Source organism: Hypanus sabinus, chromosome 1, assembly GCF_030144855.1.
Source record: "Hypanus sabinus isolate sHypSab1 chromosome 1, sHypSab1.hap1, whole genome shotgun sequence".
In the NCBI taxonomy this organism is placed as follows: Eukaryota; Metazoa; Chordata; class Chondrichthyes; order Myliobatiformes; family Dasyatidae; genus Hypanus; species Hypanus sabinus.
This window is the reverse complement of record NC_082706.1, coordinates 23,032,297-23,049,258: the sequence shown is the minus strand read 5'-3', so window position 1 is coordinate 23,049,258 and position 16,962 is coordinate 23,032,297. Positions and strand designations below refer to the sequence as shown.

At 45.6% G+C, this 16,962-nt stretch overlaps 1 protein-coding gene across 5 annotated transcripts in view; it reads right to left on the bottom strand.

The window, feature by feature from the left end:
• Nucleotides 1–16,962, bottom strand: part of LOC132391895 (lysyl oxidase homolog 2-like) — a 185,102-nt gene that overhangs the window by 18,698 nt on the left and 149,442 nt on the right. For 4 of the 5 annotated variants that reach the window (XM_059965647.1, XM_059965657.1, XM_059965638.1 and 1 more), the window contains 3 exons: nucleotides 15,678–15,921; nucleotides 4,668–4,783; nucleotides 1,744–1,880 (listed from right to left, as the gene is read on the bottom strand). In XM_059965647.1, coding sequence (XP_059821630.1) covers nucleotides 1,744–1,880; nucleotides 4,668–4,783; nucleotides 15,678–15,921 — 497 coding nt within the window. Of the gene's footprint in view, nucleotides 1–1,743; nucleotides 1,881–4,667; nucleotides 4,784–5,738; nucleotides 5,879–15,677; nucleotides 15,922–16,962 lie in introns of those variants that run through there. The other variant, XR_009511378.1, reaches the window with a different exon arrangement.

The window sequence follows — 16,962 nt, the reverse complement described above, 5'->3', positions numbered from 1 at the left end:
ACACACACACACACACACACACTTGGAAAGCCTTTATTTCCGGGAACTGATAAGGCTGGATGAAGGAGAGGAGGAGCATCTTATCCCTGGTCACCTTGCATTTATGTGGCGCCTGGCATAGCCTCGAAGTCTGCACTCCAGCGATTGGTGCTGAACTCTCAGCCACTGTGTTTCAGGATGACTGCTCAGACATGCTGGAGATGGGTGATTAGTTAGCCAGTTTCCACTGGGTTTGTTATTATTTCAAAAATAAAATGTAATCATAAAACATACAAAACAGTACACAATTTCTTTTATATTCATACTCTCATTAGGTTAATCCCATTGCCACTGGTGTATTGTTTCTTTGAACAATACCCCTATTGACCCTGTGATTTCAGTCTCTGAGACGTGAGAGCATCCTTCGGGAGGATGAACCCACAGAGAGCAGATGGGGTTCTTGCCCGTGTACTAAAGACCTGTGCTGATCAGTTGGCTACAGTGTTCACTGATATCTTTAACTTCTCACTTCAGCAGGCTTCAATGATACCAGTGCCTAAGAGGGTAACCTGCCTCAATGACCATTGTCCAGTAGCACTCACATCCATTGTGATGAAGTGCTTTGAGAGGCTGGTGATGAAACATATCAACAGCTGCCTGAAAAGTGACTCAGATCCACTCCGATTTGCCTACTGGAGTAACAGGTCCGCAGTAGGTGCCATTTCATTGGCTCTTCATTCAACCCTGGAACATCCAGACAGCAAAGATGCATACATTAGAATGCTCTTTATTGACCACAGCTTGGCATTCAATACTATCATCATCTCAAAACTAATTAATAAGCTTCAAGACCTTGGCCTCAATACCTTCTTGTGCAATTGGATTTCCTCACTTGCAGACCCCAGTCAGTTTGGATTGGGGTCCTCCACAATCTCCATCAGCACAGGTACACCACAAGGCTGTGTGCTTAGCCCCTGCTCTACTTGCTTTATAATTATGACTGTGAGTCTAAGCACAACTCCGATACCATGTTTAATTTTGTTGATGACACCACTGTCATTGGCCGAATCAAAGGTGGCAATGAATCAGCAGATACAGTAGGAGGGAGATTGAAAATTTGGCTGAATGGTGCCACAACAACAACCTCTCACTCAATGTCAGCAAAACCAAAGAGCTGATTATTAACTTCAGGAGGAGCAAACCAGAGGTCCGTGAGCCAGTCATCACCAGGGCATCAGAGGTACAGAGGGTCAGCAACTTTAAATTCCTTGGTGCTGTCATTTCAGAGGATCTGTCCAATTGTAGTTGGAGCACACACACACACACACACACACACACACACACACACACACACACACACACACACACACACACACACACACACACAATCTATAATTTCCTCCAAACACTTTAACATTCACCCTCTCATATTGGCTATTTCCATCCTGAAATAAAGGCACTGGCTATCCAATCTATCAATGCTTTTTATCATCTTACCACTGTACCTGTCCCTCCCAATAATATACCTTTACTGATACACCAGGCACAAATTGGTTGACTGCTTCACCATATAGCTACGTTCAGTTCGTGTGACCATCTGGAATCCCCCCATGCAGGTCATCTTATTCCCCTCCCTATTCCTAAACCAATCTGTCTGTAACCATGGCAGCATCCCTGGAAGGACCTCACTGCAGCAGGACTTCCCTTTCCACAGAAGAGCCCAGTTTTGGGTCACCCTGTTGTCCGAGGGGTGGACACACTCACCTGCAGCACGTACTCTCCCGGGGGAACGTCCGTGATGTCGATCCACTGGCAGTCAATGTCATGCCGGTATGTATCCCAGCAGCCCGCTGTGATACCCTGCTCCCCAAAGTTGGCGCACTGGTAGTTCTTCCGCTCCTCTGAAAGGCAGGCATCCCATCGTTAAAATTCGAGGTGTGTGTGGGGGGGGGGGGGCGACATGGCAGCGTAGGATAGGCATAGTGTTTTACAGAGTCAGTGATTGGGGTTCAATTCCTGCTACTGTCTGTCCTACGTTCTCCCTCTGATCACGTGGGTTTCCCATGGTGCTCTGGTTTCCTCCCACACTCCAAAAATGTACAGATTAGTATGGGAGGTAAATTGTGGTCATGCTGCATTGGGACCAGAAGCATGGCGACATTCTGGACTGTCCCAGACACCCTTTCAATGTATTTTGATGAATATGTAACAAATACAGATAATCTTTGAAAATAAAGAGACAGAGAGACACTGAGATATACAGACAGAGAGATACAGAGACACAGAGGTATAGAGACAGAGACAGAGATATAGAGACAGAGAGACACAGCGATAAAGAGAGAGAGATACAGAGACACAGAGGTATAGAGACAGAGGCAGAGATTAGAGACAGAGAGATACAGTGACACAGAGACAGAGAGACACAGAGGTAAAGAGACAGAGAGATACAGAGACACAGAGATATAGAGACAGAGAGACACAGAGGTAAAGAGACAGAGAGATACAGAGACACAGATATAGAGACAGAGAGACACAGAGGTATAAAGACAGAGAGACACAGAGATATAGAGACAGAGAGATACAGTGACACAGAGACAGAGAGACACAGAGATATAGAGGCAGAGAGATACAGAGACACAGATATAGAGACAGAGAGACACAGAGGTATAGAGACAGAGAGACACAGGGATATAGAGACAGAGAGATACAGTGACACAGAGACAGAGAGACACAGAGGTAAAGAGACAGAGAAATACAGAGACACAGAGATATAGAGACAGAGAGACACAGAGGTATAGAGACAGAGAGACACAGAGATATAGAGACAGAGAGACACAGAGATAAAGAGACAGAGAGATACAGAGACACAGATATAGAGACAGAGAGATACAGTGACACAGAGACAGAGAGACACAGAGATATAGAGACAGACACAGAGGTACAGAGACAGAGAGACACAGAGATATAGAGACAGAGAGACACAGAGATATAGAGACAGATAGACACAGAGACAGAGACAGAGAGACACAGAGGTATCGAGACAGAGACACAGAGATATAGAGACAGAGACACAGAGGAACAGAGACAGAGACACACAGAGATATAGAGACACAGAGACAGAGAGACACAAAGATATAGAGACAGAGAGACACAAAGATATAGAGACAGAGAGACACAGTGACAGAGAGACTCAGAGACAGAGACAGAAAGATAGAGAGACACAGAGACAGAGGGAGAGAGGGAGGGAATGAGACAGAGAGAGAGGGAAGAGAGAGGGGGAGGGGAGAGAGAGAAAACCATATCAAAGGCAAGGGTGGAGAAGGAAAGATGGAAAATAATCAGGAGCATCAATGATGAATTGAAAGAGGAGAAAAGAGAGAGGAGAGAAAGAAAGATAAAGAGAAAGTGAGGAGAAGGAAGGGGAGAGAAAGAGAGATGAAGTGAGAGAGCCAGAGGAAAGGCAGAGTGAAGACTTGGATCTCTGTGGTCCTTTTCCAGATCGCAGTTAGTCCCAGTGCATGTTAGACCCATTGAGGTGTCTCTACTGGCCATCAGCAGCTGTGGCTCAGTGCCTCCAGCTTCTGAATCAATAGACTTTAAGTTCATGTTCCCCACCAGAGACAGGAGCGCAACAGTGTAAGCTCACCGCATGTAAAAACAACCGCTGCAGAACTCGGTGTACATTCAAAATGATTACAGAGGGGAAATAATTGAAGTAGATTTAGCTTCCAGGAGATATGAAGTGGAAAAGCACTTAGGGATCAGCATAGGAGTTTGGTGGCACCAGGATGTGTCTGAGCTGGGATCTGGATGACCTCAAGCTTAAGTTGGCAGAGGGAGATTGAATAGAGTAGTTATCCACTGGTAACATAGAACCGAGTGACCTCACGGGAAGAATTGGCTGCTGATACAGAGGTATTATATCTGTTTTCATAAGACAAAGGAGAAGACCATTTGGCCTGTTTAGTCACTGCCATTTCTTAGACCAATCCCAGCAATCCCATTCCCCCACTATTGTCCCTGTTACTACTTTCTGGGTGGTGGAGATACATCTCTACCAAGGGAGCTGTAAGATGCTCCTTCCCTCTGCTAGCCTGCGTGTCACTCTTGGGCAAGGTGTAGCATCTGCTTAGCTCTCTCTATCAGGGTCACGTGCAGACATGGGAGCAGGTGGTGGACAATTGTATGAGTAGCTCGTGCAAATCACAAGTTCTGGTTTTGCGACTACAGACGCCAGACAGGCATCCTCTGAAGAGTATCGATAATGGCTGGGGTCACCCATCTTGTAAAGACGCTGCCCAGAAGAAGGCAATGGCAAAGCACTTCTGTAGAAAAATTAGCCAAGAACAATCAAGGTCATGGAAAGACTATGATCACTCACGTCATACACAGCACATAATGAACAGACAATTCTCTCACACATACACATTTTGACCCTCCTGAGTCACCCACCACCCACCTATACTTGGAGCATTTATGACAGCCATCTAACCCAACAACCAGCACACTGCTGAGATGTCACAAGGCCACAAGGAGAGCATGCAAACTCGACACAGAAAGGATTGAACATTGGAGGCACTGGGCAGCTGCACTTCTTGCTACATTGCAGCGTTCTTGCAAGAACTGGAAAACAGCCAATCTAATCGGGATCTTGCTCCGGTTCATGCTCCCCACAGCGGTGTCGTTACCTGAGTCACACTCTGTATCCTCGAGACAGAAGCTGGCCTTGTGACCCTCTGCAACCTTTGTCCCATTCAGCGATAAAAGGTCGTAATTGGTAAAGACCTCCATGCTGTGGTAGTGCCTGCAAGTTGAACAGGGAGAACTTTAGTCAGCCTTTAAAGTCACCAAACATTGCAGGTTAATCCCCAGTTTACCAGATTCATACAAGGCTGCGAGGAATCTTCATTAAAAATAAATGGCAAGGAAGAAAGGTGAGTATTGACAGCCATTCCTGCTCAACCTTACCCTTTCTTGTGGGTATGATCAGTGAGAGAGACTGGGATAACCATGAAGAGTGGGTCCTTACTCTCCATCCGTCAGGTGTCAAAATGGTCCACCAATTTTTTGCTTTTTGAACAAATAATTAGCAAGTCTAAGAATGGAACACTTGGGCAGGTTGTATAGTTATACTGTAAACTCACTGGATGACAGAGCCTGCTTCTCAACTCATGCAACTACCACAGACTGAATATATTAATAGCTTAAAGACTTAGCAAGTGAGTAGTAAGTGTTCTGTCTAGTATAAACCTCTTTCTCCTTTGACTATATATTTGCTGTGCTTCATTACATTCAAAAGACTCAAAACTTCACAACATTCAAAGACTCTCACAAAGCCTTGGGGCAGAGGTTTCCAGCCTTTTTTATGCCATGGACCCCTACCATTGACTGGAGGGTCCGTGGATCCCAGGTTGGGAACCCCTGCCATGGAGAGACAATGATCGGCAGATACAACCAGTCTTTGTCCGCTCAGCTCTGATCCTTTGAGCTGTTAAAGGTTCTAGATGTCTGACTGGGATTAACCAGCTGGCATTGTACCCTCAAGAACTATCTAAAACTGGTACTGTTAAGACTAGCCCTGGGCCCGAGTACTTAGGATGTGCGCAGCACAACTAGCAGTGGTGTTTTTAATCTCTTGCTCTCCCAGTGTAGAGTGTAGAGTGTAGAGTGCCCTAGTGCTTCAAAACATCCACCATTGTTCCTGTACCTAAAAAGACCAAGGTAACATGTCTGAATAACTAGAGTCCTGTCGCACTCACCTCAATAATAAGCAAATGCTTTGAGAGGCTGGTCAAGGACTCAGCTGCCACCCACAATGGACCCCCTACAATTCGCCTACTGACACAACCGATCGACAGACGACTCATTAGCCACAGCTCTACAAACCGTCTTTTCACACCTGGAGAAGAAGGATGCTCATGTGAGAATGCTGTTCTTGGACTACAGTTCCGCTTTCAACACCGTAATTCCCTCCAGGCTCGACTAGAAGCTCAGAGACCTCGGCCTTCACCCTGCCCTGTGCAGCTGGATCCTGGACTTCCTGTCAGATTGCCGGCAGGTGGTAAGAGTGGGCTCCCTCACCTCTGCCCCTCTGACCCTCAACACAGAAGCCCCTCAGGGCTGTGTCTATGCCCCCTCCTTTGCTCTCTGTATACCCATAACTGTGTCGCCACCCACAGCTCCAATCTGCTAATTAAATTTGCTGATGACACTATACTGATCGGCATAATCTCAAATAATAATGTGGCAGCCTACAGAGAGCAAGTTATCGCCCTGACACGGTGGTGTCAAGAAAGCAACCTCTCCCTCAATGTCACAAAAACAAAGAGACTGGTTGTGGACTACAGGAGGAATGGAGACAGGCTCACCACTATAGACATCAATGGATCTGGGGTTAAGAGGATAAACAGCTTTAAGTTCCTCAGCTTAAACATCACTGAGGATCTCATGTAGTCTGCACATACGGCTGTGAGGTGAAAAAGGCACAACAGCGCCAAGACTGTTGAAGAAGTTTGGTATGACTCCTCAAATTCTAAGAACTTTCTATAGGGGCACGATTGAGAGCATCCTGCCTGGTATGGGAACTATACCTCCCTCAATCGCAGGACTCTGCAGAGCATCTGCAGACGTGAACTTCCCACTATTCAGGGCTTTTACAAAGACAGGTGTTTAAAAAGGGCCTGATAGATCATTGGAGACCTGAGTCACCTCAACCACAAACTGTTCCAGCTGTTACCATCGGGAAAACGGTACCGCAGCATAAAAGCCCGGACAAACAGTCTCCGGGACAGCTTCTTCCACCAGGCCATCAGACTGATTAATTCATGCTGACACAACAGTATTTCTACGTTATATTGACTATTCTGTTGTACATAATATTTATCATAAATTACTATAAATTTCACATAGCACATTTGGCCAGATACGTAACGTAAAGATTTTTACTCTTGTATATGAAGGGTGTAAGTAATAAAGTCAATTCAACTCAATATTAGTGTGGCCAGCATTATAAGTACACACCACTTACCCACAAGCCCCAACAACCAAGAGCAGACAATATTGTCCAACAACTCACAATTTAACATGGAACACGAGCTGGGTGCCCATCCTAATTCATGCCAGAGGAACTCCGTGGGTAAAAACCATCAGTGGGGGGAAGACGAATTCTTAATTCTTTGATTCAGGACTCCACATCAGGACTGAGAGTAGAGAGGGAAGGTAGCCATTATAATGAGGAAAGAGGGAGGGCTGAGACAGAGGCCAGTCATTGATTTGAGGACAGAAGAGAGGTGATGGATGATGGGCAGAAGGAAGAGGGGAGGGGTGGAGTTAGGAGTCAGAGACACGTGGGTGATAGGTGATCATGTGTTCGTCAACAGGAGGGGAGAACATTGGCCTCTCGTTGCCTGGAATTCCACAGGATTTAGAGGGCAGAAACTAGCCATTAAGCCAACTGAACCCATGGCGAATGTCCACAGCAGCCTCCTCCCACTTTAGCTCACTCGCTCAGCACATCCTCTCGCTCTCTCCTCCTCTACCAGGCTTTTCCATAACTGCAGCAACACACAGAAGTTTGATAGTGGAACTCAGCAGGCCAGGCGGTATCTATGGAGGAGAATAAACAATGGATGTCTCAGGCCGAGACCATGCCTGACTTCTGCGTTCGTCCAGAATTCTGTGTGTGTTGCTCAAGCTTTCAAGCATCTGCAGAATCTCTTGTGTCAGTAACTGCAGTGTGGAGGGGAAGAGCTGTAGTGTTGGCACCACTGGTCTTTGGAAAGGGAATAAACCACATCCCTGCATGAACAAATAGGAGGAGTGAGCCATTGAGCCCTTGAGGTCAGTTCCAGAACCATTCCAGTTGAACTGATCTCAGCGTCAGCACTTTCTTGACAATTTCATGTTGAGCTTGACTTTCTCCGTAATCAAGAATTCTCTCTAAAACACGTTCAATGACTCCACTTCCTTGGCTCTCCGGGAAAGAAGGTTTTAGTTCTAATTCCCTTCTGAGAGAGGGAATTAATTCTCTCTTGTTCCAGCACCTGCATTGTAAAAGGATGACCCCTTGCTCTGATGGATGACCAGAGTGAAGGGTGTCAGGGCCCGGCACTGATGGATGGTCAAGCAGGGACTTACACAATGACAAGATGGAGTTCAGAAAGCAGATATGGAGCCTGGTGGCATGGTATCAAGGCAACGATGCTTCTTTCCCTCAGTATCAGAAAAATGAAGGAGCTGATTATTAACAGGAATCAGGATAGAGTACCTGTCCCTGTCTGTATCTATGCTGATGTAGGAATGATTCAGAGTTTCAAATTCCTACATGTAAGTATCACCCATGTTTTAATTTCACATTTAGCCATGAAGATATTTTGACAAAAGAAGCAACCCTCTACCTCAGTAGAAGTCCAAGGAAATTTAGTATGACCTCAGAAAGCATCCTATCACAGCTTGGTATGGCCTATGACTTCTAGAAAGTGCAGAAAGTTGAGGGCACACCTCAGTCCACCACGAAAATCTGTCTCCCCCCACCTACTTATGCACTCCGCACTGTCCGTTGCCTAAAGAAAGTAGCCAACATAATCAACGTCCTATTCCACCCAGACATTCTTTCTTTTCCCCTCTCCCATTGAACAGACGACAGAAAAACCTGGGAGTATGAACCTCCTAACTCAAGGACAGCTTCCATCATAAAGTAAAAGACAAAATTGTGGACTGGATCTCCCAGCCTACCTCATCATGACCCTTGAACTCTAGTTGTATCACTGCTCTTTTCTCTGTAATTGAAACACCATATTCTGCCTTTCGTTCACTTTGTACTGCCTCTTTGTAACTATGAATGTTATAACACATCTTTACCACGTCCACTCTCCCCTTTCCACAGGGATTGTATGCTCCATGATTCCCTTGGCCATTCCCCCCCCCCCACCCCACAAATCTCCCTCCTGGCATTTCCCCCTGCAAGCGGCCAAAGTGCTGCCCATTTAGCTCCTCCCTCTCCTCAGACAGCCCTTCCAGTTGAGGCAACACCACCTGTGAATCTGCTGAGGTCATCTACTGTACCTGGTGCTCCCGGTGTGGCCTCCTCTACACTGGCGAGCCCCGTAGCATATTCATCCAGCACCTCAGCTCAGGCCGCTAAAAGCAGAATTTCCCAGTGGCCAACGATTTTAATTCCTATTCCCATTCCCATACTGACATGTCGATCCAAAGCCTCCTCTTGTGCAACAATGAGGCCACTCTCAGAGTAGAGGAGCAACAACACATTCCATCTGGGTAGCCTCCAGCCTGCTGGAATGAACATTGATTTCTCCTTCCAGTTAAAAAAATCCCTCCTTCTTCTATTCCCCACTCTGGCCTCTGAGAAACATAGAAACATCAAAAACCTACAGCACAATACAGGCCCTTCGGCCCATAAAGTTGTGCCGAACATGTCTCTACCCTAGAAATTACTAGGGCTACCCATAGTCCTCTATTTTTCTAAGCTCCATGTACCTATCCAAAAGCCTCTTAAAAGACCCTATCGTATCCGCCTCCACCACTGTTGCCGGCAGCCCATTCCACACACTCACCACTCTCTGAGTAAAAAACTTATCCCTGACATCTCCTCTGTACCTACTCCCCAGCACCTTAAACCTGTGCCCTCTTGTGGCAACCAATTCAGCCCTGGGAAAAAGCCTCTGACTATCCACACGATCAATGCCTCTCATCATCTTATACACCTCTATCAGGTCATCTCTCATCCTCCATCACTCCAAGGAGAAAAAGCCGAGTTCACTCAACCTGCTTTCATAAGGCATGCTCCCCAATCCAGGCAACATCCTTGTAAATCTCCTCTGCACCCTTTCTATCATTTCCACATCCTTCCTGTAGTGAGGCGACCAGAACTGAGCACAGTACTCCAAGTGGGGTCTGACCAGGGTCCTATAGAGCTGCAACATTACCTCTCGGCTCCTAAATTGAATCCCATGATTGATGAAGGCCAACACAACATACACCTTCTTAACCACAGAGTCAACCTGCCGTAGCTGCTTTGAGAGTCCAATGGACTTGGACCCCAGGATCCCTCTGATCCTCCACACTGCCAAGAGTCTTACCATTAATATTATATTCTGCCATCATATTTGACCTACCAAAATGAACCACTTCATGCTTATCTAGATTGAACTCCATCTGCCACTTCTCAGCCCAGTTTTATATCCTATCAATGTCCCACTGTAACCTCTGATAGCCCTCCACACTATCCACAACACCCCCAACCTTTGTGTCCTCAGCAAACTTCCTAACCCATCCCTCCACTTCCTCATCTCGGACATTTATAAAAATCACAAAGAGTAAGGGTCCCAGAACAGATCCCTGAGGCACTCCACTGGTCACCAACCTCCATGCAGAATATGACCTGTCTACAACCACTCTTTGCCTTCTGTAGGCAAGCCAGTTCTGGCATCGACCCAAAACATTGACTGTCTAATCATTTCTATAGATGCTACCTGACCTGCTGAGTTCCTCCAGCATTATGTATGTGTTGCTATGTACATTATGATGTACCTGGATGGTCAGAAAGCACTGTTTATGTCACCATTTACTACCTTGAGATTCATTGGTGCATGTGAACCAATGCCAATATCTAGCTGCTGTCAGTGTCAGGATTAGGGAAGCTTGCAGCCCTGGCCTGATGGATTGCTTGGGTAATGGGATGGTCAGAATAAGAGGAATAACCTCAGAGCCCCAACCTGCATGCAACACTGGGCATGTGATGACGTCTGGGGATTTTCTCAAGACTCAGCCCTGGATGAATGGAGACCTGTGGGGGAGATGAGTAGAGTGGGGCTGAAGCAGGTGGGTGAAGTGGTAAGGAATAATCAAAGCTGTCCAGAGAAATGGGATATAAAACTGATTGACCTTACCAGCCTTCACAGTTCTGTACTCACAAACATTGGAATCAGGCCATTCAGCCCAAGTGGTCCATGCTGACAAAGATTTCCATCTAATCTTCTCCCATTTACCTGCATTCCACCAATATACCTCTGAACCGTTTCTATATATATTGATGTCCAAGTACTTTTAAATGCTCTTAATGTACCAACTAAACCACCTCCTCTGGCAGTTCAATTCAAATACCATGAGACAATAAGGTATAACAGCAGAATTAGGCCAGCTGGTCTATAAAGTCTTCTCTTCTACTCTAGCATGGCTGATTTGAGCTGTGGCTAGGCATAGCTCAATTGTCATCTATAAGTTTGTTGACAGCACAATTATTGTTGACAGAATTTCAGATGATGACAACAAGGAAGGTGCACAGGAATGAGATAGATCAGCTAACTGAGTGGTGTTGCTTCAACAGCCTTGCACTCAACATCAGCAAAACCAAAGAACTGATGGTGGACTTCAGACATGGTAAGATGAGGGAACACACACCAGTCCTCATTGAAGGATCAGAAGTGGAAAAGGTGAGCAATTTCAAGTTCACAGCTGTCAGCATCTCTGAGAATCTATTCAGGGCCCAACATGTCGATGCAGATACAAAGAAGGCACAACAATGGCTATATTTCATTTAGATGTTTGAGGAAATTTGTTATGTCACTAAAGACACCCACAAATTTCTACAGATGTACCTTGGAAAAGATTTTAATTCGTTGCATCACCATCTACTATGGCGGGGTGGTGGAGTGGGGGGTTGCTGGTACTGCACAGGATTGAAATAAGCTGCAGAAAGTTGTAAACTCAGTCAGCTTCATCATGGGCACTAGCCTCCCCAGCATCCAGGACATCTTCAAGGAATGATGCCTCAAAAAGACAGTATCAATTATTAAGGACCCTTATCACCCAGGGTATGCCCTCTTCTCATTGCTATCAACAGGGAGGAAGTACAGGAGCCTGAAGACACACACTCAGTGATTCAGGAATAGCTCCTTCCCCTCTGCCATCAGATTTCTTAATGAACATTGAACCCATGAATACTACCTCACTACTTTTTCCATCTCTTTTTGCACTACTCATTTAATCTAACTTTTACTGTAATTTACTGCAGCCTCATAACAACATATTTCATGACATCTGCCAGTAATATTAAATCTGATTCTGATTATTATCCCTCTCAACTCCTTCTTCTGCCTGCACCCTTTGATGTCCTTACTAACAGAGAACCTATCACTTTTGCATTAAACATACCCAATGACTTCGCTCTGCAGCCATCTGTGGCAATGAATTCCACAGATTCACCATGCTCTGGTTAAAAAAATTCCTCCTCGTCTCTGTTCTAAAGGGAAGTCTTTGTATTTTGAAGCTGTGTCCTCTTGCTCTAACCTCCCCCCACTATTGGACCCCTCCACGCCAACTCCGTCTCGGCCTTTCACTATTCAATGGGTTTCACCGAGATTCCCTTACATCCATCTAAACTCATGTAATTACATGCTCAGTGCCATCAACACCCTTCGTATGTTAACCCTTTAATTCTCGGGATTATTCTCGTAAACCTCCTCTGGATGCTCTACAATCTTTTGTTAGATATGGGGCCCAATATTGTTCACAATACTCCAAATACAGTCTGACTAATGCCTTATAAACTCTCAGATTACACCCTTGTTTTTATATTCCAATGGTCCTGTAATGAATACTAACATTGCAATTGCCTTCCTTGCTACCACACACTGAGTGAAAAGTTTGCTACTCATGTTCCAGTTAAATCTCTTCACACACCTTCTTGATTCCCCAAACCTGTGAAAAAGACAATATGCACCCCCCATGATTTTATACACCTCCCTAAGATCACTTCCCACTCTCCTAGGTTCCAATGAGAAAGACTCCAACCTTGCTCAACCTCTCTCCATAACTCAGACACTCAACGGCCAGGAACATCCTTGCCAATCTCGTCTGCACTCACAGGGAAACCCTTCATGGTCACTCCCAGCAAATAGAACGACTCACACAAAATGCTGGAGAAACTTCTCAGCTCTGGCAGAACCGATGGAAGGGAATAAACATTCGAAGTTTCAGGCCAAGACCTTTCGTTAGGACCTTCCTACTGTAAATGCTGCCTGACCTGCTGAGTTTCCACTGCATTTCATGTGTGTTGCTCAAGATTTCCAGCATCTGCAGAATCTCTTGTGTATTAAGATATGGCCAAGAAGAGGGCCATTTCATGAGTCCACCAGTAAACTAGAGCCCTGTCAACATTCTGGAGTGATATAAAATAATCCATAAAGTAGCATCTGTAAAACATTTATTTTGTATCGAATACGTCTGATAAATAACTGCAAGCTGAATGAGTTGTTATTTCTCTCCGTATGTCAGAGTTGTTGAGTGCCACAGACAGCAGAGGGCGCTCCTAGCGCCTTTTGCAGCCCAACTCGGCAGCCCGGCCCCAATGTCGCCACCCGGTGGTTAGGGTTAACCCCTGTGCAGCAGCTGCCCACCGGAACTTTGGTGCTCTACCTTGGCCGGCTCGCCTCCACGTGTAAAGCTGCTTACTGCAATATATGCTTTACTGACAACACCACTTTGTCGGTTCTGACACACAGGTAGCCTGGAATATAAGCACGTCTCTGTCGAGTCCCTGCAAAAATTAACAGAGCTTCAATAATCCCCATTTCTCACCAATGCACAGCAGCAAGGAGCACCACTTATAAATTTGCTATGTTGCAGATCAGCAGCACAGACAATCAATTCAGTATAGAACATATACAAGTACAGTACAGGAACAGGCCCTTCATCCCTCCATGTCTGTGCTGACCATGATGCCAGCTAACTAGTTCTGTCAATATGTACACAATGCTGGAAGAACTCAGCAGGTTAGTCAGCATCTGTGAGAAAAGAGTAGCCTGCGTTTTGGGCTGAGACCCTTCACCAGGAAGGTGATTAGATATTTCCATTAACAAGCAGGTGTGCAGGAGTACCTAATAAAGCAGCCACTGTATATCCCTTTCATTCCGTGTCTGTCTAATTGTCTCTTCGTAAGACCATAAGATAGAGGAGCAGCATTTGGCCATTTCCACTTTTCCTCTAGGGCCCAATAGACAATAGGTGCAGAAGTAGACCATTCGGCCCTTCGAGCCTGCACCGCCATTTTGAGATCATGGCTGATTATCTACTATCAATACCCAGTTCCTGCCTCGTCCCCATATCCCTTGATTCCCCTATTCATAAGATATCTATCAATCTCCTGCCTTCCCCCCCACATCCCTTCAGGCCCTGACCAATCAAGAATTTATCAGCCTCTGCCTTAAATGTACATAAAGACCTGGCCTCCACAGCTGCCTGTGACAAAACGTTCCACAGTTTCATCACTTGCTCGCTAAAGAAATTCCTCCTCATCTCCGTTCTAAAAGGATGACCCTCTATTCTGAGGCTGTGTCCTCTGGTTTTAGACACTCCCACCATAGGACACATCCTCTCCACATCCACTCTATCAAGGCCTTTCACCGTTTGATAGTTTTCAATTAGGCCATCCCTCATTCATCTAAATCCCAGTGAATACTGGCCCAGGGCCATCAAATGCTTTCCTTAAGACAAGCCATTCAATCTTGGAATAATTTTTGTGATCTTCCTTTGAACCCTCTCCAGTTCCAGCACATCCTTTCTAAGATAAGGGGCCTAAAACTGCTCACAATACTCCAAGTGAGGCCTCACCAGTGCTTTATAAAGTCACAAAATTACATCCTTGCTTTTATATTCCAGTCCTCTTGAAATGTATGCAAACATTGCATTTGCCTTCCTAACCACAAAGTCAACCTGCAAACTAACCTTCAGGGAATACTACACAAGGGACTCCTAAATCCCTTTGCACCTCAGATTTTTGAATTTTCTCTCCATTTAGAAATTCTCTTCATTTCTTCTACCAAAGTGCATGACCAAACACTTCCTGACACTGTATTCCATCTAAATGCCTTTATTGTACCTGCTTCCACCATCACCTCCGGCAGCATATTCCAGGCACCTACCACTATTAAAGTAAAAATACTTGCCGTGCACATCTCCTTTGAATTTAACCCCACTTTTCCCCACCTTAAATGCAGGCCCTGTCGTATTAGACAAACCTAAAACCCTGGGAAAGGATACTAGCTCCTTATAAATTTCTATCAGGTGCCCCTCAACTGAGAAACACTACAAGTTTGTCCAAAGTTTTATGTCACATGCTCTCTCGCCCAGACATTATCCAATAAACCTCTTCTACAGCCTCTTCAAAGCTCCACATTGTTCCTGACTAGAGCTGCAAATGTGGCCTTCCAAATTTTTACATAGTTATTTAGTGCATTTAAAAGTTTATCATATTTGTATTCAGTAAGTAGATTCCAACCATGTATCAGCGTCTGGAGAATGACCGGAATCGATTGTGAGTGTCCAGTCAGTTGCTGCAATTGGCTACCAGTGTCAGGTGAAACACTGGATGGCCAGTGTCTGGTAAATCACTGGAATTGATGGCCAGTGTCGAATAAACATTGAGATCAATGGTGAGTCACTCAACATCAGTACCTGGTTGACAGCTATGACATTTCTCCTTGGAAGGTTAATAATCTTCTTTCCTGTTACTGGCAGGGTGGTTACTGAGGTTACTGATACCGGACCACAGGAGACACAGTGAAAATGAATGATCCGATGCAGCATGAGGCCAGTCAGCCCATTGTTCCATGCTAGCTCAGGGTGTGGTGTTACTTAGGACACACGATGCCCGTCAGGGTGAGGTGAGGTTGCCCACGTACCTGTGGCACTCGTGCCACTGCCACTCATGCCGCCCTGCCTTTGGCCGGAAGTCGGCCTCACCGTTGTTGTGGATCTGGGAGGAGAAGCGCAGGAGGCGACGATAGCTGCTGAGGAGGGGCTGCCCCTCGGCCGACGCTGCCAGGCAGTTCTCCTCCATCGCGCAGGTCAGCAAGGCCATGGGCCGGTTCTCCAGGTACGTGGTCTCCTGAACGACCTCGGGGTTGAGAACGATGTCAGAAGCAGCTGGAAATAAGACAAAAGCAGAATAACGTCAGGTGAACCCAGCCGGACAAGGCAGCAGCTGAGAACAGAGAAAAAATTTTAAGTCGAATTTATTGCCATTAAACAAGTCCAGTGAGGTACAGGTACAATGAAAAACCTACCTGCAGTAACATTGCAGGCACCTACAGTCAATTCAAACAACAGGCAGAACATAAAGTATATATAAATTATACAGGTCAGAGGAAAAAATAAAAAAGCAAAGGGTCAACAACTCTTCTCAGAGCACAGAAACAGAGATGTTAACATAGACAAACTGCTCCCAGTTCCAAGGAACCAGCAGTCCTCCATCTCCACCATCTGGAAGTTAAAAATTCATCGTATGTTTGTGCAAGAGACTAATGTGGCTGCACTAGGAGTACTGTGTTCAGATTTGGTCACCCTGCTGCAGGATAGTTCTTATTAAACTGGATACAGTGCAGCAAAGATTTATAAGAATGTTGCCAGGACTTGAGGGACTGAGTTATAGGGAGCGATCGGACAGATTTGGATTTTTTTCCAGATTCGGGGACTGACAGGTGATCTTATAGAGGTGTAGAAACTCATGAGGGCATAGATAATGCCAGTATAAAAGCCAAGAGACCAAGAAGACCAGAAGGAACCAGAAAGTTAAACCCAAGTTGGGACTGCAGAAAACAAGTAACCACGAAACAGCTTTCTATGATTCTATAAACTCAAAGTGACAGACTTGAGTGACACTGAATCTCCAATCAAACCTGCTAATTTAATCCTGGGGTTCCCATACACCCTGCAGGGAAGTTACATCTTACTTGGAGATGAAGCCTAATAACTAGGCCTCAAAACAATCTCTTCCACAAATGGTTGAAATAAAACCAAATAATGAGGTGTAAAGTACCCTAACCCTCCAAGTGACATGCCTTTCGTGATCTTGGTCCATGGGAAAAACACAAGCTGGGTCTGATCAACCCTGGTTGGGTCACCCGGGCGAGGGTGTCTAATGTTTATAGGTCTGCAAGGATACCATCCAGAAGGAATCACACTCAG